This window comes from Daucus carota, chromosome 5 (genome assembly GCF_001625215.2).
Source record: "Daucus carota subsp. sativus chromosome 5, DH1 v3.0, whole genome shotgun sequence".
Lineage (NCBI taxonomy): Eukaryota > Viridiplantae > Streptophyta > Magnoliopsida > Apiales > Apiaceae > Daucus > Daucus carota.
This window is the reverse complement of record NC_030385.2, coordinates 11,203,294-11,229,692: the sequence shown is the minus strand read 5'-3', so window position 1 is coordinate 11,229,692 and position 26,399 is coordinate 11,203,294. Positions and strand designations below refer to the sequence as shown.

Below are 26,399 nucleotides of genomic sequence, written 5' to 3'. Positions count from 1 at the left end.
AGTTTTATATTTGAAAGATTTTGTGTTGCTCCGGGTGTCGAGGATTCTACTATGTATAATATTTTTGATTAATTTGTATTTATACGGGAGAATTTCATATGTACCATCAACTTCAATTACAATAATTTCACGTCTTTCTCTTAATATTCTTGTTGATATATGTAGTAGGGTTCTATATATGTGATGTCAACTTTTATTAGATAATATTTATAAATGTATTTTATATAAAAAATATGATACCTAATGTGATTTTATTTTTCTAAGAATTTATATGGTTTTAGAATTAAAATTGATAAACATAATTTGTTTTGAATTAAGAAAAGAATCATAAACATGCAAGTAAAAGATAAAATTTGTTTTGGTTTAAGAAAATGTTTTTGTGTTCGTTTCCAACATAAATTCGACTTATTAATTTTAATATTATGTATAATATTATTTTTATTTAGTATGTTGTTTAAGAAAATCTATTAGATAAAAATAAATTTGTGACAGTGTGATTTATATGCTTCCACAATTAAAACTGGTAGGAAATATATTTTTGGGATTAGAAAAAATCACAAACACGTGACAGGTAGAATTTGTTTTGGATTGAGAAAGTGAATCATAAATATACAAGTGGATATTAGTTGCCTTATAGAGCTGAGCATAATTTTATTCTAATCTACCTGTGCTTTTTTGTTTTGTATACGATCGAAGGGATGATAAGTTTATGGTAGTAAGACCACCGTGAGACAATGCAACCAAATTATCTCCCTTACGCTTATTATATATATATAAGTATATAATATGTTTCAAAAACATATATTTTTCATTTAAAAGAAAACTTTACTCTTAAAAATAAAAATCAGTTTAAATTATGAGATATATCTCATATAAATACATGTCAGTGCAAAATTATAATACACATTGAGCATATAAACTATAAAATAAAATTTATTCTTAAAATAAATTAACATTCAGATCCAACCTATCCTTATACATACATATCACAAGAACCCGAAATTTATTCGAACTATGAATCAATATTTAGATAACAAGAAATATACTATTTAAACGTTCATCCTTAAAAATCAACTACAATAAATAAAAAGAGAAACAAGATGAATTATGATATACATATTTCTAAATTTTATTTTGAAATTTAAATGTGATATAAGTTAATATAAAATATTTATAAATTGTATATGTAAAATAACATAATAATAAAATAACTCATTAATTAATCTTGGATATATATGCAAAATTTCCCGAGGGTGTTCACAACTTGAATCTCAGCAGCCAAGACATGGGTTTTTAATAATAAGGCATGAGGGGGAGGTATGGTCATTTTTCATATACTAAATTTTGTCTCATCAATTAAATATATATTTAATATATATGATATTAATGATACAATAATATTTTAATTTTATAAATATTTAGAATGTTTTGAATTAATTAAATTAATGACTAGTTTTTTTAAAAATATAAATATATTTATTACAACAATTAACAAAACACATTATATTATATATAATATCGCAAAACCGTATATGTTGTCTTCATTCCTCCTTCTAAACCTAAATTGTAACAAACATAGGTTTTTATGTTTCGTTAGGTAATATGTAGAAAGCAACATAATTTTTTCTTAAAAAGCATATAAAAACTGTTTGATAAATCTAAAAATAACTTTTCTAGATCAAATAGTTTTTTGATTCGGCTTCCAGAGAAAGCAAGTCTTCCCAAACTTTTTGAAAAAAGGTTGTTATTCAATTTTGCGGAAAGCTGTTATATATTTCACTATCAAATCTCATCAAAAATATTACTTTATATATTATATATAATTCAAAATATGCAAATATCAAAAAAAAATACCAAATTATTATATGATTTCCACAACATAATATTTTTTGACCAGCATTTTTTCTATGCTAGGCCTAAATCCACTACAGAGGGGTTGAAAACTTTCTTGAATTTTGATAGTACAAAAGAACAATAGATATTATCTAAGACAGAAATTAAGAATCAGAGGCTTTCAAATTTTCAGGTGGATTGAGTTGTCCACCTAAGGATTTTTAGATTGAAGAACCTCCCCAAGTAAAAATATATTTGGCTGCTTACAAATATTGAAGAGCTAATTTTACAAAAATGTCTTGCTAATCTATTCTGAGTTGTTCTTCATTTCTTATTTAATTAATACATTGAAATTTAAGAAATACAATGTGTATATATATTAAAGCAGACTAGCTATTTCTATTCTAGTATTCAGTAGCATACTCCCACTCAATCCTTTGCATCCATAATTTGATAAATACTTGTCATTTGTGACTGAAAACATGGTTGCTTATTTCCCTATTGTTTTGCTTAAAATGGAAGGCTTCGAGGTCTTCAATATTTGACTAAACATTTTTATAGCGTAGCTTCCAAAACTGTTACAACATTTTTCTAGATCAACCCATGTGATTGTTGTCCTTTTCTTTGATTTGTTACTGTCAACTGATAACTATCGAATTAGAAGTTGATAAGCTAATTCAATAGTTGTTGATGGTTTCTTGAGTTATTAGTTGATAGTTCATTTTGAGCTCAAACGTTGATGAGTTAAGATAACAGATGATAGCACTTTTATTTTTCATCCGTTGATACTTTTATTAGTCGTTGATCTTCACTTATGTAGTTTATATAACTTAAAATATTTATAATTGATCATTCTAACTACACATCCATCGATAGAAATGGAGATTAACAATTAGAATAATTGAAATGAAAGTGCAAAACGAAATCTTACATAAAATGAATGGTCAGCTGATTCACTTGTAATTTAACAATTCAAACGATGAGTTTAGATTGTAGAAGGGAGGTTGAATATAATCTAACATATTCCTAACAATCCCTCCCTATTTATATCTGAAAGAATTTATGACATAAAAATTGAGTAAATGATGATAACAAAACACTTAGCAAAAAAGTCCATAGTTGAGCAGCATAACAAAACACTTAGCAAAAAAGTCCATAGTTGAGCAGCATATTTCACTTGTGTTGAATATGAAAATATACAAGGAGTGCAAAGTAGAAATATAATTGAATTGCTAGGGTTGATAAAAATACAGTCAAGCTGAAGATGCTCTTTTAGATTAAGTAGATTAATGTCTTCTTCTTTTCCTGTCAATTTCTTCACTTCCTCCATTGAATTTCTTCTTCTATTGATTTTCCCTTTAGGAAGGCATCCTCGTCTTCAACTTTTGGATCCAGCATAGATTGCATAAGACTTAGGGTAACAGTAGCAGCTATTTTGGCATGATTTTCCATTGTGAAGAACCTCCTACCGCCTTGCTCATATCTGAATTCCATCAGCCAAAAAGGTTGAAAATTAATTGTTATGCCTGTGACAGGATGACTTAGCCTTAGTGGCAGACCGACAGGTTGATTCCATTCTCTTTAAATTTCTGCAAATTTGTTATAGATTTCTGATCTAGCTACTCTTGAGAATCTACCTGTGTTCTCTAATTTAGTATAAACATATATCAAAATATGGTAATCCTGATCTGAAATATTTTGTAGATACCATGTCCTTCTGGATCCTGTGAAACTTCTGTCTCTATGACATTTTACCGTTAGCTGCCAGCCCTTACTTTGTCCAATTCATATGGATGAAGCTCTACGTTTGGTTGTTCATAAAGATGAATGGCATAGGTATAATTGGACTTTGGCATTCTTGCAATTTCAGGTATACTGGCAATTGCAATTATCTTGGAGGGTGTCTTGATCTGCATTGGACCTACTATATACATCAAACCTACACAAATTATTTTGCTTATTTTAAATCTGTCGAGGCCTCTATTTCACATGTTTTACAGTCTGCTCCTTGACACCTTGACCTGCAGCTTCCTTTCTAGATTCTTCTTTAGTCACATAGATTTTGGAAAATTTTAGATTTAAGACATCAAATTCCCCCGGGCTCTTTCTTGGGTACATTTAGGAGAATGTCCCCTAGGGTAATGTTTGAACAACTTGAAAGTAAGGGTTCCTTCTCTTCAGGTATCTTGGCCTTGACTCTTGTTCTTTCCTTCTTCTTGTATTCTTTCTTTTTCAAGTTCTTGTTGGCTTATTCTATAATTTGTCTTTGCATAGCCACAGTTGCTTTTCTTTCCCCTGCTCTCCTCTTAATTCATTGTCAAGCTCAGCCTCCAACCCAGCTGTTAGTCTAGTTGCCAAATCTTCATTGGATCCTCTAAGCCTGATTTTTTCTTCTTTGGCTTTAAAAAATAATAAAAAAAGAGTCATAATGACAGCTGAATTTAAAATAATGAATTGCTAAGATGTTGATTTACAATACTACAATTAAAATATGATATATAATAAATTTTATTCTTAAATATTATATAAAAATATTTTTATGTCATCTTGACTGTTAATCAAATAAAAAGATCCAATAAATTATAAGTATTTGATAATATTACACCAAACGACCAATTTATTTTTCTTATAATTATTATATATGTGAATATAATTCAACTTTGGTTATGGACTTGATTTTTATATCATTATTGCACAAGTAGCACTTGTTCATGGATTCAACCACGATTTGTTATGTATTATTATTTAACTATATGATAAGGGGAACAAATTTTGGTTGATCGAAGATTAGTAATATGATTTTGATTGAAATTCATTATATATGAAATATAGATATGCAGTGGAGGAACCAGGAGACTAACTCACTCGGGGCTCAAATAATTAACAACATTTGATTGGGAAAAATATCAGTTAATACAAAGATTTTTAAAATTTATCCGGGGCTCAAAAAATTTCTTTATATCATTTTTAGAGAATATATGGGGTTGGAAAAAAAACTTTTTTTCAGGCCGGGACTCCAGCCCCCCTTCGCCCCCTGGTTCCGCCCCTACAGATATGTATTTGGTTGAAATATATCATCGGTTGTATATTAATAATTATATATAATAATATTATGTTTTTATATGTATATTGCATTTATTATATTTAGAAAATTGATTTATAGTCAGAATTCCGAAAAGGATATATAATCGGGATACCAAATTTATTATTAAAAGTTTTAGACAAATCGAATTTGTGATAACTTTAAAGCGAATATTTTAGTCATTGCCATGCAAATAAACACAAATAAGATCCGACAATTGCCATACTTATGAAAATGAAAAATAAAAGAAAATCTGAACCGTCCACGTGTACAAAATTAGGGCCATGAGAAGTACAAGTACTGATCCGACATGGCATTATAGTTGTTTTAAAATCCGCTTTTCAAGTCCGGTCCATAAAATTACACACAATTCTGTCTCTAAAATTTTCAGTACTTTGTCGCAACTCTTTTAAACTCGTACACACTAGTTCATATCGGTGCGAAGAAACGAGCCCTAAATTTACTGTAAGTTTTTGATTTCAACTAATTTGTATCTCTTGTTATCTAATTCTTGTGTATTTGTTTGTTCTTGTATCATTGTATGCAAAGATTGAATTTTTATAATTGTGAGTTAGGTTTTTTGTTGTTTCTGCTTACATGCTTTTGTAGATCTTGCCTGCTTTTGCTTTTACATGCTTATCTTCACTCTTTTCAGCTTCAAATTTTGATTTTTTGTACAAGTGTACATTGAAATTATGGGCCTTTTCTGTGTTTGATTTTGTTTCCCAATTAATCTCTCTCCCTCTCTCTCTCCCTCCCTCTCTCTGGTTATGCGTGCATTTAGTTTTTGTGGTTGCTATTTAGTTGAATTTTTTATTTTCTTTTGAGATTCTTTTGTGTTTTATTTACATTCGAGTAAAATTTTATCCAGATATTTTTGTTAGTAATATTTTAAATATTTGTTACTGTTCTGGGCAGATATAGTCGGTGAGTTTAAGCAGTGTTTGGGTGGGTAGGTGTTAATTGTGAGTTTTAATTTGTTATGGGCAAGGAAGGAGAGGAGGTGAGTGAGGTTAAGGAGGTTGTGGAGAATGGAGTTGCTTCCATTCAGGAACAAGGTGATTCTGTGGTTGACAAGACGGACGATGCCAAAGATGGAGTAAAAGATATGGAAGAGGATCCCAACGGTGAGGAGAAATTTGAGACTGAAATGGATGTAGACAACGAAGAAACTCGGGAACCGGAGAAAGAAGATGTGAAAGAAGATTCTGAATCAAAGGAAAAGAAAGACGATGAAGAGCCTAAGAGCGCAGCTGTAGAAGAAGAGAATGGGGCAAAATCGGAAGAGGAGAGCAAGGATAAAGTCGAGAGTGCTCCTGGATTGTCGGTGGGTGATGAAAGTGCCGATAAGGACGCAGAGAAAAGTATCTCAAAGAGAAAACGTGGGAAAGGAAACCCGAAAGCAGATGAGGAAAAATCCAAAAATAAGAAGACTGTGGAAAAGAAGAAAGAGGAGCCCAAGACCCCTGTAGCTCCTGCAAGCGATCGCCCAGTACGTGAGAGGAAGTCCGTAGAAAGGCTTGTCGCAACTATTGAGAAAGATTCGGGTAAAGAATTCCATATTGAGAAGGTATTACTGTTTAAGAAATTTGTTTTAACTTTTGATTTCTAAGTTAAGGTTTAAAAGTCTTTTGTTAAGGAGTTCTTTTTGTTAAATGTGGAAATTGCAGGGCCGTGGTACTGCACTAAAAGACATACCCAATGGTAAATTACTTTTGCTTCTTCTCTGTTTCTTGCTTACTTCATATATCATTTGTTTTTTATATTTGTTGCCCATATAAGTATAGCTTATACTAGATTGGGCATTAAATTCTAAAAAGAAGTTAATATTATTTTGGTGACCCCGGTACAGGCCTTTACCCACAACATGTTTTTCCTGTAAAAACTTCATCTTATTGGCTATATAGGTCAATAATTTTTTTAACGGAGAAATCTTTAATAATTTGAGTATCTGGTCACTGGTGCAGCTTATTCTGTTCGAGGAACATTTAATATCTGATAGGACACTTTTATGTGATAAAATTGGCTGTTAGATATGATAACTACTATGTTCACTTTCCTTCATTCTAAAATCTTTGCTCGTTGTCACTTGCAGTAATTGACAAATCTTGGTTTATTATTGGTTGTATAATTAATCAAAGCTTATATTTCAGGACTACTATCCTGTATGTTCAGAATGTGTTTCGTGTAAGAAAACTGTCAAGCTTAATCAGTTGTTTTAGTTTCTCAAGGAAACAAGCTTCATTTGGATTTCCTTTAATATAGTTTTCAGCCTACTTGAGTAATAAATACTGAAATGTAGTGGGTTAAGGTTACATTTGGCATAACTCATCTCCTATCAGTGCAAGACAATTTTTAAAACTTCTAGATTAGTTTTTGCTAATTTTTGTAACATACTTTGGTCCAAAGTTGTTTTCAATTTCACTAAACAAAATGAAAAATTATCGATTACTTATATAACATGTGTAAAATTATCAGTTCGTTAGTTTTCTTGTGTGCTACACTGCTACTATATATTTTTGTATGTATATCTTGGATGACTATTGTATGTTTGAGTATAAGTGTTTTGGATGTGTGTTTGGATAGCGGCTTGGGAATGGAATTTTGAAAATCTCGTCCGAGAAATTTCAAAAATGAAAACCTTTAGTTTTAGACGGGTTTATAAACGTAGGTACCGTTTCTAATTGTAAGTGATTTCTTGGAAATCTCATTTTTCACTGTCGAGGAGGCCTATATATAATGATGTGATTATACATTATAAACATGTATGTACAATTTTACAAGTGCATAGTAATATAGTATATACAAGGCTATAGGTGTCTATATACTATATGTAATATGTATGAGTTTCATTCTCAACCTAGTATTATTATACTCATATACAAGCACACATGTAGAGCTTGCGCCTTGCACTGCATATTAAAAAAATTCTTTTTTTATTTAAAAATGATATTGTTAATAATTTTGAGGTGCAGCAGTTCTGTTATATTAATAAAGACAATGCAGACATATATATTAATTGGACATGTATACTTGCTATATATGAACATTTTATGCGTACAAATATGCTCAGTTGGGTTTCTCTGGCGTCTTGCTATCAAAATTGCTACTGTTGATGGACTTTGGCAACTTAAGCAATACAGATGTATTAAGTCTTTGGCTAAAGATTTTCATCTATTTATTATTCTGTACTCTTCCTTTTAGTCATGATATAATGGTATGCAAGTCTAATCCCCACATACGACATTTAAGTTATTTCAAGAGACTGCAACTTTTCGAAACATCATGTACTATGTGGTGACAGTGATCAATGACGTGTTCTGTTGATTTCATTAACTTGAGTTTTAATTAATATATTTTGAAGAAAGTTACAATACTACAAAGGTATTGCTAACAAAGCTCACTTGCATAGTAAAAATTCTAATCTTTTTTTTTTTAAAAATTTATTTAATCTTTAATATATCTCCTTGAGGTCTGAAGTGACTGGACTGAAGGAAGCTCCCACATGAGCAACTAAGCTCTGAATAGATAGTGCATCAAAGCCTTAAACTGAAATTTTATGGAGACAGTTTATGTGATTAAATGCTTTGGCTCAAATTTTATGGCAACTATAGTATGATTGCAGCAGAAGTTTGTCATGATTGGTCATGCAATGAGGAAAGCAAGTGAATTGTTATCTTAATTCTTAAATAAATTTAATCTACTTGTGATAAATGAAGTACTGAAATATACAACTTGGAGCCCTAGTATACTTCTATATCTTTTTCTAGTTTGTGTCAGTAGTAAAGTTATTTACTTGTTTTGAATGCAAAGCTCTGTAATTATTGTGGTAAACCTGTTTGAAGATGCTTTAGTATCCAGTTAATAGCACTACCTTCTATATATTATTTTATGCTGTTGTGGTGATTTCAAACTGTTCTATCATTGCACTGTGTTTTTTGAATTTTCTAGAGCAACTCATCATTTTGTTGATCTTATAAGCTTATATAACATTTTAAAATTGCTTCTGTAGTACTCTATTTACCAACAACCTGGGCAACTAAAATTTGTTGGAAACTCACTCTGTCTTAATTGCTGTTACAGTGGCATACAAATTATCAAGGAAGAAGAGTGAGGAGACTTACAAATTGCTTCATACAATTCTGTTTGGAAGAAGAGGAAAGGTGGTACTCTTGAAAATTATATTTGTTTGTGCAAAGATCGCTGATGAGGGGCCATAATTACCTCATTGATATCTTGTGTTGTATTATGATCTTCCCATCTCTAATTTCTGCATAATGGTAGGGTTTGTTCAACCAATTACAATTTATTATAAATTCTGGTGCTATGATCTTGACCATTTTCCGAGTAGATGACCAGTCTTGTATTTTGAAGTCAATTTGGCTTCTATAAATATGTGTTTTCATTCAAGATTGGTTGACATAGATGTTGCAAGTATGTTGTATAATTATCTACAACTTCATTCATTAGAATCGGTTATAGATATTCACTTGCTTGTTTGTAAATGAGTCAGTTGGCTATTAAAAATCAACTTGGGACCATCTGTATTTGTAGCGGGTGGAGGGAATTATTGTAAATATGTAATACATAAAGAATATTAACTCCTTATCTTAACTTTTGGCTTCCATTTCCAGAAACAATAGTAAATCTGATGTGAGTGTAATATGTGGCTTTTGCAGGCATCTCAGGTTAAGAGTAACATCTCCCAGTTTTCTGGCTTTGTATGGCATGATAATGAGGTAAGAGTGGTACTTTACCGACTATTTACTTAATGTTGTTTTGCTTACCTTGGCTAAGTTGGTGAATTGTTTGAAGAACCAACCCATGGTATTTGACATTCCGTACTGCAGGACAAACAAAAGAACAAAGTTAAAGAAAAGCTCGACAAGTGTGTGAAAGAAAAATTATTGGAATTCTGTGATGTCCTCGATTTGCCAATAGCCAAGGCTACTGCTAAAAAGGTTTGTCAAATAACTACAATTCATTAGAATCAACGAAAATGGAGTTTGTCATTTAACAACTTGCCATTCTGACAATTCAAATGTACTAGTTGTACTCCCAAAGCTTCATTTGATTTCAGTAATATCCTTTCAGTATTGAAGCATTTGATATATCACTGTGTATCATGATGGTAACTTGTATTTATGAGAACTTTTGTGTGGATACAGGAAGATATTGTAACAAAGTTGTTTGAATTTTTGGAAGCTCCTCAGGCTACTACCAGCGAGTTACTTGCTGATAAAGAACTGGTTAGTAACATAAAAAATAGTTATATTATTGTGCAAAGTATTTTTGTACATGCTCTTTACTTATGTTAGTGCATATTATGTATGTCTATCACAATCAGTCAAGCAAAGGTGACAAGCGCAAGAGATCAAGCAAAAAGAGTACCTCAACATCTGAGAGTGCACCTTCAAAAAGCTCAGCTAAGGTATAAGCTCGTTTAGAACCTTCCATTTCGTTACCAGCCAAATGATAAACACAATAGTACTGTGAATTCTACTCTATTTAAAAGCATTGGTGTTTACATATATTCACATGAAATCTGTTTAGACATTCTTTCTGAGTATGTACATGTTTTCATTCTTTCTTATTATCTCTAAGTGAAGCATTTACGTAATTGCCACCATGCTGATTAAGTTCTTGCTCTTTGATGTAATTCAATTGTGTCACTACTAAGAGCCTGTTTGCCTGGGCTTAAAGCCCGGGCTTTAAGTCATCTCTGGCTTTAAGCTGAAAAATGTTTGTTTGTGTTATAAGCTAGAAGCCGGCTTAAAGTCAGAAATAAGCCAGAAACTGACTTAAAGCCAGAAGTTAGTTTGAGGTACTTTTTTCAGTGATTAATTTTTTTTGAACTTTTTTTTTGATAAAAATAACTCTTAAGTCATAAATTACCCATAAATCACTTTTATTTTCATTATTATTTTTTTAATAACTCATAAGTCATTAATAAGTCAAAATTATCCAAACAGGCATTTTAAGCTAACAGCTTATCACATAAGTCACGTTAAGTCATAAGCCATAAGCTCAGCCGAACGGGCTCTAAATTGGAAAACTCTTCATATGATTTGTAATATACCAGTTGCAGATTTGTAGTCTAGTTTTTAAGGTGAATGTCTTGTCTCACGGTGAAGTAAAAATGCTAGGAGGATTTTGCCACTGGTACCCTGGGAAGCCTCTTTTTTACTTTATCTTTCTCGTCTCATGTTGGAATTTTATGTGTTGAATATCTGTAGAGTCGGAAGAGGAGTGCCAGTGCATCCAGAGGGGAGGAGAAAGACGATGCACCTGAAACGGACAATGATCGTGAACAAGAAGATGATGCACATGGAGGACAGGAAAATGTGGATCCTAGTTCCGATGGATCTGAAGATGAAAAGCTTGAGCTTGCCAAAAGTGAGAATAAAGAAATGGATACTGGTGCCGAGTCTGAAGAAGAGACTAGAAAGCGCAAAAGGGTTTCCTCAAAGAAATCATCTGTAAAGAAGAATACACCAGAGAATGCTAAACCCAAAAAAGCAACGACAGTTAAAAACTCGAGCCCCACACCAAAGAAAACACCGTCAAGACCATCCTCTAGTCATCTTAAGGTTTATGACAGTGATAAGACTCCAAAGGGATCCGCGGGGAAGAAGAAGACTGAAGCAGTCAAGGAGAAGTCACCAACAGCAAAGAAATCTGCTTCCAAAGACATTACTGGTGAGAGTATGGCGTCTCTTTCTACACACATTTAGCTATGTTCCTGCCCAAACAAATAAATTTTCAAAAGAATTCAATACCTCGGCACCTCGCTAAGATAAATGTTCCGAGTTCAGTAGTTCCTTTTAAGCAAAGCTAATAATTTCAGCAATTAAGCTACGTTGTGCTCTGATATCCTTCTTTATTCTTTAGGCAAAAAAGTTGTGAAAGGAAAGGAGAAAAAACCTAAAGCGGAGAAGTTAAAGCCCAGCGATGCTGAGCTTAAAATTGCAATATGCGAAATCCTGAAGGAGGTGGACTTCAACACGGTGAGAGTATATTCTTTATCCTGAGTTTGATAATTGACACAATGTAGCATATCTACACACTATGCAATGATATTTTATTTGTTACATTTCAACAATAGTTGAATAATGATCTTGACCTTTGGATGCCCTGCAGGCTACCTTTACGGACATTCTAAAGTTACTTGGTAAGCTCAACAGCTCTGTAGTTTGTTTCCATGTCTTACTTGGCATGCTTTATTCCCTACATGCTAATATATACATCACAGATATCGAGACCCGTGTAAGAGTGTGTTTTCAGAAGTAGAAATAGTAAAATCTGAGTTATTGTTGAAGTAGCCTTGTGGATTCTTTTGGAATTGCCTTTTTTTTTTGGGATCATTTAAGTGATGATAATGATGTTGTGCATGTCAATTCAGTGACGAAAAGCTTTATGTATCTGCAGGTGAGCGGTTCAGTACAGATCTCGTACCCAGAAAGACCACTATTAAGCACATGATACAGGATGAGCTAACCAAACTAGCCGAAGAGGAGGAGGATGAGGAAGACGAAGAAATTGAAGCTGTAAAAGATGACAAGCAGGCAGGCAAGGGGGTGGAAGTCTGATTCTCAGATGAAAGTTCTTCATTAAGAGTAGTATGTAGTACAGGCAATTAAGTTATCATTGCAATCATAACCCCTTATATGTTGTTTGAAGTTATGTTTATGTTGTCCGTTCAGTTATGACTGAGTACAGCGGGCTGTAATATATTAGTGGGATTGTTTATATGCTGGCATAGTCTGAAGTCGGTAGAAATTAATAGGAGCAGAAGATAAGTTATATATCCATGAACGTGGGGATTTAGGTAATTTTTCTTTCTAGTCCTTAATGTGACATTGTAACCATTTAGCGGATTGAATTTTATAGTGGCTGGAAATTGGATTAAATTTCTCTTATCATCTTCAAATTCTGTTGCTAGTTTGCTATCAAGTTTATGCCTTTTTCTTGTCAGAAGTCGGTAATAATTTGATAGTCCATTATTGTCAGGGTCGTATTGTTTTAGAGCAAGTCTAGTGACATGCCAAACTTGGTGGTTGCTAGTCCCAAAGTGACTACTTAGCCGGTTATCAAGATATTACCACATTGCGCCTCTAATTTGGAGTACAGTTGGCGCAAAGTCTTTTGGATATGGCTAAAAAACAATCTGCATATACTTTGTGCCAAGACTTAACAGAGGACAGTGGTGAGGCGCAACGTTATGTTATTTAGAGAAAAACATAACCTTTCTCAGCACCTCGAAGAGTGGGTGTCTCACTATCGCGTTCTGCAGGTGTATCTCTCATTTCGTTCAAGTCACCGCTTTAGAGGTGAGGTTGTATTTAACGAGTTTAATTGTTACTGTTTCCCTCACATTCAAAAAGCCTTCATAAGAAGATGTACCTTAAAAAAATCATCCTAGCCCCTCCAAGAGAGGTCACAGATGGTGTAATGGGGTTTCGTAAATCCCTATCTTTATTAGACTTTTTAAATGAATCTGATTCATAATCCTCAAGTTGCCGACTACCAGTCCTTAAGCAGATGCAGAAGTGTTGGTTGGTTTCCCTCAGAAGCCTGTGAAGGCGTGTGATTCTGTAAAAAATCCTCCAATGACTTATCACTTTGTAAAGTGAAGTTTTCACCACTAGACAAAGACGTTCCTTCCGGGAGGGCAGAAGTATTGGTTGGTTTCCCTCAGAAGCCTGTGAAGGCGTGTGATTCTGTAAAAAATCCTCCAATGACTTATCACTTTGTTAAGTGAAGTTTTCACCACTAGACAAAGACGTTCCTTCCGGGAGGGTAGACAAAGACGTTGAAGTTAGTGATTCGTCCAGGTTTCTCTCGGAAGCCCTGTAAAGGCACTTGACCTTGTAAAGGATCTATAACACTCTTGTATATCCGTGACATGGACGAAAAGGTGTTAGTAACCTTGAATTCCTCCAAAGTGCGTGCTATCCCACTATGCAACGAAAGTAATTGTGGGGGATCTAATGTAATAAAAGAAGATGATTAGATGCGTCAAAATGACGATAACTTGGGTTTGTAATCTCGTTAAATTCCCCGTTCTGTATAATTCATTTTGGCTAGAACAAAATTTGAAGCAATTTTTAATAAATTAAAAATGACTCGTTACAAAAATTTTTAAAGCCTTTTACGAATTTTTGAGAAAATTAACGAATAAAAACAATCAAAATTAACCCTAATTCAAAAAATCTTGATTTTTTTTATAATACAATATGTTGTTTCTATTGAGATTCTAAGAACAATAATGTCCATTTTACAATTTTTTGACAAAAGATTTCTTACAAAAATTAGCCAAGAAAGTGAAAATTTTCAAAAACATCCTCTCGGAAAAGTTTAATTCACAAAAAAAATAATCTAAAATTGCCAATTTAGCAGCTATACAGGTAATGGACTTAAAATTGCATGTCAGGTTAAAAATCAATCAGTATTCAAAAGTCTTGCACAAAATGCACTACGAAAGAATTAACCTCGGCCATTTGTGAGCCTGTAGTCAACTCTTGGGAGTCTGTAATCTAATATACATCAGTGCCACGAGAGGAGCTAGTCTTTTCTCAGATGTTTTACATATATCCCTGCCCTTCTAGCAAGTAGCAGTTTTGGACATCAGCTCAGCTTGATATGGAGTCGGCAGCGCCTCACTGCTGTTAGAATCCTTTCCGTATACTTCCAGCTGTTAAATTACTAACAATTCTCTAAAGATTCATACTATGAACTAGGAAGTGTACAGAAAATGGAACTGTAGTTGTGAGTTGTGACTGTTAGAGACATCCAGATGTTCAATGAATAGTTCGGGCATGCAAATGGGTATGATGATTAGGTCAGCCCCGGAGACCAAGAAATTCTAACCCATTAGCTCTGGGTATCAGGCCATGCTGAGATAGATATTGAGCACTGTGAAACTTACTCAGATGTCTCATCCCACTATCACACAAAATTGTAACGATAATGTGGCCTGGACCAAGGGATTGTGCAACTCTTACTGCTCCAACGCAATTCATAGCTGAAGAGCTCCCAACAAAAAGCCCATCATTTTTCAACAGAAACCTAAATGTCAGGAGGAGCAGCATTAGTCTGGAAGATTGAAAAATAAAAACAAAAAAATAACTGGTTTTACCTGAAAAATCACCAAAACTTTTATAATTTCATTATTATAATCATTCCTCTGTATCAATGTGATAGCACTTGGCAAAGACCTCGTCATAAGATTTAGGTAATTATTGAGAGTAGTATAAATCTTGTCCACCAAGTTGTTCTTAGCCAACAACAGTAGTCCAGGTTACTAACTTGTGGTTTCTATATACTAGTAACGTATGGAAATTTGTGCACACTATACCCCAAAAAAAAATTATTTTATTGTGCACACTATTAATTTCAATGTCAGGATTAGAGCCGGCCAAACGGGCGGTTTGGCTCGGCCCGAACCGGCCCGAACCGACATTTAGCCCGTATTTTCACGTGCCGGTTCGAACCGGCACGAACCGGCCCGAACCGAGGTTTAACGACGAGCCGGTTACGGTTCACATATCTTCGATTCGCAAACCGTCACAAACCGGCCCGCCAAAACCGGTAAAACCCGCTCGAACCGTCTGGAACCGCGATCCGCGAAAGCCCGCGGTTAACCGCGACCCGCGAACCACGGTAGCCCGCCAACCCGCGTGAACCGCGGTTCCGTGAACCGTGTGAACCGTGTTACTTGTTTGAGCATGTTTGCATGTAAACTATGTTTGGTCAATCTCAATCATGATGTTAAGTTCACGCAAATTATTACTAGAATATATGAACTAGTAGTAAATATTGAGTATATTTTTTTATATAGATTACAAGTTCTATTGAGTTAAAATTTGACAAATTGTTAGTTTAAAAATTCTACTCCTTTTTGTGGCTAGTTTTTATTCTTAAAATTTGATTTAACAAAGTATAAAAGATCATTTTAAAAGATAGTTTTTAATATTTTATTATATTATTAATGATTTTATACTCGATAAGTTGTGAATATAAAAAATATTCAAATATATAAATTAAATATTATTTTTCACTTATAAATAACTTAGAACTTCTACAATAAACACTTATTTGTAATTAAGTCAAAGCGACCAATTTGGGTGAATTTAAAATAATTGCTTTTTGTTTAAAATAAATAAGTGGAGTAGAAGTTAGAAACAAGATAAGATTTTGAAATATTAACATGGTGGAGAAGTCATGAGATACAATTTCCAGTTTTAGCTAAAATTGCAAGGGACGTATTAGTAGTCCCTGCCTCTACAATTGCATCGGAGTCGGCTTTTAGTGCAGGTAGAAGAGTTTTGGATGAGAAAAGATCAAGTCTCGCGCCAGATGCGGTAAAGATTTGTGTTTGTAAAAAAGATTGGGACCAAGCTGCGAAAAGACAAAGACAACAAGGACTTCAAGAAGATGACTCGGATGAGGAAGAAGATCCTTGGATGTTGATGGATACTTCGTCGTCCGAAGGCGGCAATTCGGCAAATGAACAAGAATAAATAAAAAATTTCTTTCGTTATGTATTTTTTTATTTAGTTTGTACAAGCGGTTTGTTCCGTTAAAATTTTTAGAGAGGAGTCCTCTCACATTATTTGTAAAATCTTTTTCTAATTTATAAAATTTACAAGAGGTACTGCCCTCTTTTTACCATTTATTTATTAGTTTATAATAATTTATTTATTAATTAAATGAAACAATTAAATTCCAAAATCAAATTACATTGCAAAGTCACAGTTGCACAGTGCACTAAAAACAAACACTTGCACTTGCATTAAAAAACAAAAAACAAACAATGATCACTTAATTGACTACTGTGGCAGTGTCTCTGCTTCTGTCTGCTAAACCGCGGCAATTGAACCGTGGAACCGTGACCGGTTGAACCGCCAATCCGCTTAACCCTTCAAACCCGTAGAATCCGTATAAGCCGGTTCCGGTTTTCACTTTCCTCAGCCCGGCCCGGCACGGACCGGACCGTCAACCAATACGTGCCGGTTACGGTTCTTCCTGTGGCGGTTCGGGAACCGTCTGAACCGGCCCGAACCGCCCCGGCCCGCCCGTTTGGCCGGCTCTAGTCAGGATAACATATCAAATAAGCACCATGACAACATGGTGACATTACAACTGTAGCCTCCAAGTATGTTGACATCATCATTACTGCTAAAGGAGTGGCCACCAAGTTTTCTATTTAGTGAGGCTCCTGCCTCCTTTGCAATATGCAGTGAAAGTATCAATAGTATACATTTCCAGTTTCTCTGCCCACTCTTCCTATTTCATTCTAACTATCCCATTTTATAGATTCATGTTTCTCATAAACTTTGAGAATTAACACCATAACAAGTGTGAGCAAACTAGAGAGTTGTGTATTGAGGGAAAATATACACAGGAGAAAGTTGTGCGCGCCCGAGGGTCATGAATATAAAGCTTTTGTATTTAAAAGTGGGGAAGTGTCAAGTGAGAGAACAACTCTATTTGTCATCCTACAATCAATAGAAGATCCAGGATTGGCGTATATTGCACCCTAGAGGTTTTCCATGCACATGCGTGCTGTTTCCTATAGGGTTAAACAACACAGTTTGTTTGTGGAAGCCACCATAAAATTATCCCAATAAAAAACAGACAATAAGTCAGTATAATATCATTACTAGGTTGCCAAGGATTGACCTATACTTGACACTTAACGGTTCGGAAGAGATGATAAACAAGTGGTCACTACCAATACAGTTGGAGATATCTATAATTTTCTACAAAGAGAAAATGCGTAGAGACCAAGCACTAACCTGGACATTTCAACTGCTTCCAAATCAGTACCACGGAAAGCCCCATCAAGTTCTGCCATTTTAAAGTTTTCTGTTAATCTATTGATCCCAATTCCTTCCGTTATGGTGTCAAATGGGTTCTTTAGTCTCCGCCCTTCAGCCTCCTCTTTTGTGTACATCACTCCCCGTGTTACCTTGTTAAACAGTCCGGAACCAGGAGGATCAATAAGGAAGCACTTGATATTTGGGTCTTTTTCCTGTTGAAGATGCTAAAGCTTATATCACAGAACTAGCAGCACTATACAAAAGCGAATTACGGGGAACTATAGAAGCAACAAACCTTCAGAAATCGTGAAACACCTGCAACAGTGCCACCTGTGCCTGCAGCTGCAACAAAAGAATGCAAGTTGCCACCAGTCTGTTTCCAGATTTCTGGCCCAGTACCCTCATAGTGAGCCCTGAAGTTTGCAAGATTCTCAAATTGATCTGCGAAAAACCCACCTTTGCAGTCTCGCGAGAAAAAAGTATCCTGTTTTTCTCCGTCAATTATATCACCATTACTTTGTTCTACATCTTTGCCATTTGTTTGTTTCGCTATGTCTTGCTTCAAGGCTACTTCATTTGCTTCCACTGCCCTTCTTTTTGCAATATTGACGTAGTGGTCTTTGTGTGTAATCGATACTGGCCTTACCCTTTCGACAGTAGCTCCAAGGGCCTCCAGTATTTGAGACTGAGCTAAGTGACAAATACAATAGTCGAAATCTAAGTATAATGATGATGATGTGGACCACAGATTATTTGAATAGAAAAATGGTCCGGAGCATCTATACATACTTTCTCTATAGCAGCATCATCTGGGATAACAACATGACATTGACATCCATAAGCAGGAGCAACTGTTGCAAGACTAATAGCAGTGCTCCCAGCACTTCCTTCTGTAACTATCCCACCTTTAGCTAGAAGACCAAGTTCTAGAGCCTATACAGCGAAAAAGGTATGAAAATCAAAGGCTGGTGCAAAATAACTGCTGTATAATTTCCCAAAAGTTCATCATATCATATACATATATAAGATAAGATGTTAGCAATTTGCAGCTCAACATTTACTTATATCACTACCAGTCTACCACGTATACACCCGGCATATACTTCAAGTGAAATTGATAAATATTTACTTAAATCACTACCATGTATACATTAAGTGAAACTGATTAAACATCACGATTCATGAGCGTACTAAAAATGAACCTACTTAATTACTCATGATAAACAAAAACATAATACAAAAGGTCATGTTAATCTGATACCCTTTAGTCATGAAATCTGATAATGGCAACTTTATGTTTGATCACTAGCATAATCTATGAATGCAAACAAAATTGACTAGAGAAGGCATGATAAACAAGAAAAAGGTAAGGCTGATTGAAATGCATATCACTGTGATAATAATTAATGTAAATGTGGAATTGAATGTTGACATCTAGCATAATATTACACTCGTGCAAGGAAAATTACATAAACTCATAAGTCATAGACAATCTTGCATGAACAAGAAAGGGAAGATTGCTAAATGATGCTCCAAAAGTCAGTAGAATGTGCAGTATTCCTCCAAGGCTCCAACTTTAGAGAAAAATATATGGTTCTCCGGTCTGCCTACCCAACTTGTTGAATACAGGATGAATCCATTGTATGGCATCCAGCTCACTAACTACTTCAATTCTAACGCAGAAAAGAATCTCATCTACGAAAATTTCAAACTTTGAAAATGCGTTTTTCTTCCACGCAGGTACAGGGGTTTGTCTATTAAAGCAGCGAAGGCAATGAGGATTGTTAATGTCAAAATTGAAATCACTGAACCCAAACTAAAGAATTTGACAAAAGAGACATTTTCCGGGAGTAGAGGGGTGGAGAATAGGAACAAAAGTGAGAAGTTTAATCTCTTCTTATTTTTTCTGCTGATATTAGTAAAGGCCAAAGAATCATCACCATAAGTTATACAAAAGAAAAAGGAAAAGAAGTAAGAGTAGGGTTTTTTTGAACAATTACTGATACATCAATTCATCTCTCCATTTTCGGCGAAAGGTTTTTTATCCAAAAATAAAAAAAGGTTTGTCAATATAACTGTTGAGAAAAGAAAAAAAATGTAATTTATTCATTAAAAAAGGGCTTCCGTTTTTCATCATTTTTTAATTAAGAATTGATATTTATTAGAGCATCTCCAAGAGCCTCCTTGTTGGCTCCTAAATATAATATAAAAAATGTGGCTCTTAGTAATTTAGGACAAAGTTAAGAGTGTAAACTCCAACAATACTCTCTACATCTCCTTTCTATTTCATATTTTATTCATATATTGGGCTCCACTATTAAAAAAGAGAGGGAAAGATGGAGGTGAATTGGAGGGATGGATTTTTTTATTGTGAAAAAATAAGTTAGGAGCCATGTGGTTACTCTTAACTTTGAGGAGAGAGGAGAGAGAAACAAGAGGCTCTTAGTGATTTAAGAGCCACTTAAGAGTCTCTTGGAGCAACATTTTTCCTCTCAAGTTAGGAGCCTAAATGAAGAGCCTCTTGGAGATGCTCTTAGACTATACTTTGGCCACTAAGCTAGTATGAGTCTGGAATCCGAAGATGGTATTGCACTCCCCCCATCATAAATATAAATGAATTTTCGATGACAGTGTAGTGTATGTGTGAATACAATAACTAAATTGAAAGATAAAACAATAACATGTAGGTACTTGATTATAGTTGCAGGGAAATGGTTGTAAAGACTAGCTTAAATCTCGAACAATTTAAATAACATAACATTCATCGTAGGTTCTTCAATTATGTATGTATAAATAGAGAGAAAACACACCTCCTGGATGATTTTGACAGCAACCCTGTCTTTGACACTTCCACCAGGATTTAAGAACTCAGCTTTCCCAAGAATCTGATGAAATATAATTAACATTACATACAAATAAGACATAAACACAAGCAAATGAAACAAACCCATTTTGAAAAGGAGGAGAGAGAGGGGGGGGAGAGAGAGAGAGAGGGAGCGAGAGAGAGAGAGAGAGACCTGACATCCAGTGGCTTGGGAAAGGCTGTTGATTCTGATGAGGGGAGTGTTTCCAATAGCTTCAATGAGTCCATTTTTAAGTTCATTTTCAGAAGAAGAAGAAGCAGAGGAGTGATTGGAATTGTAGAATTTAGAGAGAAAGTAAGCAAGCAGGGCAATGGAAGAAGCAGCAGCAGCTGTTGTGACAGCCGCACTAGTTGTCATCTTCGCAACTCAGTCTCCACTCAACCCACATAATTAGTCTTTTACATCACATGTTTAAAGGGCCAGTTACATGGATTTCCTCGTATTCACAAGCCCAATTGTCACGGTTTACAGCAACCAGGCACGTGATCGTATACCTGGATGGTCCGCTCCGAATCCGATTTGTAAATTGAGACGGCTTTTCTTGTTTAATTAAATTTCTTAAATCTATTATCTATCTAATAGACCAACTATGATTAATTTAAATCGAAATGACTAAACTACCCTTGCTCATTATACATAATTTAATTCAAAAAGACTAGACTACCCTTACTCACTATTAATATTTACTTTTAATACCAACCTATTTATTAGACATTAATGTCTTTTCATTAATATGCATTAATTACTTTATAATTAAAACTCTAATACATATAAGTATATAACATTTATAGTTATGATTTAATAAATAAATAAATATCCAGTATTATAAAAAACGAGAATAAAAATATCGACGATTAATCGAAATGGTTAACATGGTCATTATTTGATCAATTTAATATTATATATGTAAAAATAATATATATAATCATTTTTAAAATTTTAATTTCTCTTCACAAATTTTGTAAATTTTTATATTTTGCATGATTTTCGACCCATTATTCAAATTTCTGACCAATTAGACATCGATTAAACGGATTTTACCAAATCGGATCAAAATCCGTCCGACTATTGATTAATAGGTTAACTCGGCCAATTTTTAGAATGTTTAATTATTATTATTTAATAAAATTATATACATATGTATTAGAATAACTATAAATAATATATATAACTATATGACAAAACTCTAATTCGGCAAGAATCTCATTTTTCGTATTAAATTTTCAATAATTTTAGGTGAGTGGTAATTTAATTATATAATTTTATATAGTGTACTATATTTTTTGTATTTATATTATAATAAATATCATAATAGTGAGGATATGTGTACATATATACATCAATATAGAGTGTATTTGAGTAAATCTTATGAAAAGTGACTGCTTCTCAAAATAAAAAAAGTGGACTATTTGTGAGAAGTGAGTCAATACTTATAAGTGATTAAAATGTTTGAAAAAAAATTGAAGTCCTCAAAAAAAGTTAGAATTTCAAGTTCCTATGCGTGCTTGTGATTTTTTACACAAACAGGTAAAAAAAAACATATGCGACTATTTTAGAAAAAAAGCCGGAAGCAAGGACAGATATACACATAATATAACTTAAAATACAAATAAATATTAAATTGAAATTAAATTTACAAATAATCTTAATTTAAAAAAGATGAACAACAAAATATGAGATACGTACGTTTCTCAAAAAAAAATATGAGATACATTAATTTAATTCAAAACGACCAATTTACCCTTTGCTCACTATACAATATTTATATATATAAAGGTTATTATTGACGTTTAACGCTAATGTATTTATTAGACATTAATGTCTAATCATTGTAAATTAATTCGATATGACTAATATACCCTTCTCTTAATACACATATTTTAATATATATATATAAGTTATTATTGAATTTTAATACTAACGCATTTATTATACATTAATGTCTAAGCAATGTATTTATTATACATTAATGTCTAAGCATTTATATACATTAATTATAACATGATCATTATTTGAAATTATTTTAATATTATACATATAAATAATATATATCTAATCATTTTTAAAATTTTAAATTTTCTCCACAAATTTTGTAAATTTTAATATTTTACATGATTTTTGACTGATTAATCCAATTTTGACCAATTAATCATCGATTTAATCGAATTTTACCAAATCGTATTGAAAATTCGTCTATTATCGATTATTCGGTTAATCGGCCAATTTTTAAAATATTTAATTATTGTGATTTAATAAAATCATATATATGATTTTTTAACTATACGACAAAGACTCTGATTCGACAAGAATCTTATTTGTTTTTTTTATCAAATTTTCAATAATTTTAGGTGAATGATAATTTAATTATAGAATAAAATTTTAAATAGTGTATATTTTTTATATTTACATTTTAATAAATATCATTATAGTAAGGATATATGTACATTTAGACATCAAGATAATAAGACTTAAAATACAAGTAAATATAAATTTAAATTATATCTAGGGAAATTCTTGATGGTATCCTCGTAGAAGTGGTTTTTTTCAATGGTATCATCGCATTTTTGACTTCTACCGATGGTACGTTCGTACTTTTAATTTACTCTCTATGGTACACTCGTGTACTTTTTATTTACTCTCTATTAATTACAAACTTAAAACAAATTGTATATTTGAAATCCTTGCGAAAAGTTACATAAAATAGATCCTTAAATCATGTAAAACAGAGTCAAAATGATGGTATTCTTTCTGAGCAGTTTAATGTTCGATCGTAGATGAAGGTATACTCTTTTGTCATAGTCAAAACTCTAAGCTGACGATTGCTGCGCGGCTGCTGACAGAATGAGATGTTATATTTCCAATTGCGTTTAAACATCATGTAATATATACTGTAGTTGATGATAAAAGAAGCAGTTTGGCTGTTGACATAATGAGATGTTATATTTCCAATTGTGTTTAAACATCATGTAATATATACTGTAGTTGATAATAAAAGAAGCAGTTTGGCTGCTGACATAATGAGATGTTATATTTCCAATTGTGTTTAAACATCATGTAATATATTCCGTAGTTGATGATAAAAGAAGCAATTTGGCCAAGCATCCCGGTACAGGGGCTAATGACCAGAAGCCTGAAACAGTGATTAGCCGGTAACTATTTTTTTTATTCTATATATCTAAGTATCTGACACATACTTGTAGCAGTAAAATTGAATCTTGATCAATTTAATCCAAAATGACTAAACTATCCTTTACTCAAAATACATTCAGTTTGTTCGACTCGATCATTGGTGTAGATGCCGTATGGCTTTCTATTATTAGATTAACACCTTTGTTTCAAAAAAAAGAAGAAAATATTTTTCATTCACAAAATTTGAACGTACGTCTATCAAAAAAAGATGGGGAAAATAAAAAATTTTAAAAATGATTAGATATATATTATTTATATGTATAATATTAAATTAATTCCAAAATCATGTTATAATTAATGTATATTAATGATTGGACATTAATGTCTAATAAAATACGTTAGTTTTAAAAATCAATAATGACCTCTCTATATATAAAAATATGTATTTTGATATTGCAGTCAATGGACTGGCTTGATGTATAATGTAGGAATTAAGTATCTATGGGGCTATATTTGGCAACGAAAGTTAAGCCTTAATGTTTATTTGTTTTTATAAAAATGTATATTTTATAATTTTTTGGATATATCATATATAATTATGATTTAATAATAAATAAATAAATATTTAGTGTTGTAAAAAGCGGGAATCAGAAAATCAACGATTAATCAGAATGATTAATAGGATCATTATTCAGAATTAATTTAATATTATATGTGTAAAAATAATATATATATATATATATATATATATAATCATTTTTAAAATTTTAAATTTTCCCCAAAATTTTTGTAAATTTTTAATATTCTACCTGATTTTCGACCCTATTAATCCAATTTTCGACCAATTAGTCATCGATTTAACTGAATTTTAATATATTTTTTGTATTTATATTTTTAATAAATATCATAAAAGTGAGGACATGTGTATATACAGATATCAACATACTATGATTTAAAATACAAATAAATATAGAAAAAGATAAATAACGAGATATAACATATATTGAAGAAAGTGATTTAAAGCAACCCGTGCTTTGCACGGGTTAAGAAGCTAGTTTAAAAGAAGAGGATAACTCGTATAAATTTTATTAATCTAAAAGATATTTTATAAATAAATTGAAAGAACTCCATTCTAAAAACTTGAACAAATTGTATATATACAATAAAAAAATTTTAATATCAAATAAATAAAATAAAACTTATGCAAATCTTAAAACTATAAGAATAAATTATTCAATCCTTCATTTATGGGTTAATGTTCTATTTGGTCACTGCACTGGATCAAAATTTTCAATTGGTTTACTGAGTAAAAAAAAATTCATTTAAATAATAAAACATCTAAAAACTTTCAATAAGGTGATTAATCTCAGCGCTGTTAATCATGTCCTTGACTTTAACGGCAAACGTTAATTTTAACAGAATTGCATATTTTTTTCAAATTTGCGTGTGTAAATTAGAGTTCTTGTTCGTGGCGGCTGGAACTATGACAGTAGTGGTGGTGAGTTTGTCTAGATGCGAAAAGCGTGTACTTGGAGAGAGAAGCGAGAGATTAAGCCTGTTTTAAAAATACGGAGCCGGTGATGGTGTTAATGGTTACTTCCCCGTGGTTCTTGTTCAAATCCCCAGGTGTAATGAAAAAGGGGTGAGTGAGTTTTGGTCTAAATTGTGACAACAAAATCAAAATTTAGTTACTACTGGTTTACAACCCACCTGACTTTCTGAAACAAGAACAACTGATTGTAGATGGGTGGAGAGATGGAGTATGAGAGGTAGAGAGAAGATGAAGGGAGTGGAGATCTGTTTTGTTAAATTTTTAACAAAAATTGACGAAATAGTCTAGTTTGAAAGTTTTAAATGGTACAATTAGTTGACTGAAAGCTTTTTTAACTCGGTAGACCAGCTGAAAATTTTGTTCCAATACAATGACCGAATAGAGCATTAACCCCTTCATTTATTGTTGACCGGAGATTTTAATAAAGTATTCATTATCACTTATGAATAATTTTCATCATTCGAGTCCTCATCTTCCTTTCTTTATCACCTTTTTTCAACTTAATCTCAATTTTTTTATAAACACACATTTTTATCATGCCTGACACAAAAATTATAATAATTAATTAGTTACTTGCGAAATTCAACTGTCGTCAATCATTGGAGCTTGAAAGAAATAAGTGACGAAAGTGTGGAATATTGGAGGTTGGTTCGGGCGGGATGGGTTGTGGAGGACGATTAGAGCAGGGTGGCTCGAGAGCGTTCCAAGTTCAAGTCTACAAGTAAAGAGTTCGTAGCCCGTTTGTTTTTACGATGGTTCTCGCCGATTCCGTTCAACCTGTTGTGTATCAACAGATTGCATCTGGTCGATGTTCCTGAACTGTCGGTTTGGTCAGTTCTGATTACTACCATCCTTCGTTAAAATTCAATTTCAATTTTCATTTTCTGTGTGAAGTTTAAATCATGTCACTAACTAAAGTATTATATTAGAATAAAAAGACATATAAATCAGGATATAAGAAATAATATTAAATTATATATGAGAACATGCATTTTATGTAAAATTTAAATTGACATGTGTAATTTCAAATTTTCAATGTTATACTTGTATCTGGAAATGTTGAATTTCAAATAAATTTAAATTAGATTTTTTCAAATATGTCATGTTATCAAATT

General features: G+C 32.7%; 2 protein-coding genes across 3 annotated transcripts; one reads left to right on the top strand and one right to left on the bottom strand.

The window, feature by feature from the left end:
- Positions 1 to 5,247: 5,247 nt before the first annotated feature.
- On the top strand, positions 5,248 to 12,845 carry LOC108223124 (DEK domain-containing chromatin-associated protein 3). Of its 2 annotated transcripts, none has more exons than XM_064093498.1 (12): positions 5,248 to 5,380; positions 5,834 to 6,485; positions 6,586 to 6,619; positions 8,999 to 9,078; positions 9,595 to 9,654; positions 9,766 to 9,876; positions 10,084 to 10,164; positions 10,263 to 10,346; positions 11,152 to 11,614; positions 11,807 to 11,922; positions 12,056 to 12,086; positions 12,344 to 12,845. In XM_064093498.1, exons 2-12 carry the CDS (start codon positions 5,898 to 5,900, stop codon positions 12,502 to 12,504), a joined length of 1,809 nt encoding a protein of 602 aa, XP_063949568.1. In that variant the 5' UTR covers positions 5,248 to 5,380; positions 5,834 to 5,897; the 3' UTR covers positions 12,505 to 12,845. The 2 variants fall into 2 exon arrangements, with proteins under 2 accessions (XP_063949568.1, XP_063949569.1); XM_064093499.1 differs by having other exon boundaries at positions 5,261 to 5,380; positions 5,840 to 6,485.
- Positions 12,846 to 14,326: 1,481 nt separating this feature from the next.
- Positions 14,327 to 21,011, bottom strand: LOC108223126 (cysteine synthase 2). Its single transcript, XM_017397223.2, has 6 exons — positions 20,757 to 21,011; positions 20,550 to 20,624; positions 18,529 to 18,672; positions 18,035 to 18,424; positions 17,716 to 17,951; positions 14,327 to 14,983 (listed from the first exon to the last, which is right to left on the bottom strand). Exons 1-6 carry the CDS (start codon positions 20,958 to 20,960, stop codon positions 14,758 to 14,760), a joined length of 1,275 nt encoding a protein of 424 aa, XP_017252712.1. The 5' UTR covers positions 20,961 to 21,011; the 3' UTR covers positions 14,327 to 14,757.
- Between the last annotated feature and the right edge of the window lie 5,388 nt (positions 21,012 to 26,399).

Bases quoted from the DNA above. Each gene is read 5' to 3' on its own strand.
- LOC108223124 (XM_064093498.1), top strand. From the start codon at position 5,898: ATGGGCAAGGAAGGAGAGGAGGTGAGTGAGGTTAAGGAGGTTGTGGAG. The intron at 9,877-10,083 runs GTTTGTCAAATA...GTGTGGATACAG, and splicing joins CCAAGGCTACTGCTAAAAAG to GAAGATATTGTAACAAAGTT. The intron at 10,347-11,151 runs GTATAAGCTCGT...GAATATCTGTAG, and splicing joins CTTCAAAAAGCTCAGCTAAG to AGTCGGAAGAGGAGTGCCAG.
- LOC108223126 (XM_017397223.2), bottom strand. From the start codon at position 20,960: ATGACAACTAGTGCGGCTGTCACAACAGCTGCTGCTGCTTCTTCCATT. The intron at 17,952-18,034 runs GTTTGTTGCTTC...CATCTTCAACAG, and splicing joins GTGTTTCACGATTTCTGAAG to GAAAAAGACCCAAATATCAA. The intron at 14,984-17,715 runs GTTAGTGCTTGG...CCTGACATTTAG, and splicing joins GAAGCAGTTGAAATGTCCAG to GTTTCTGTTGAAAAATGATG.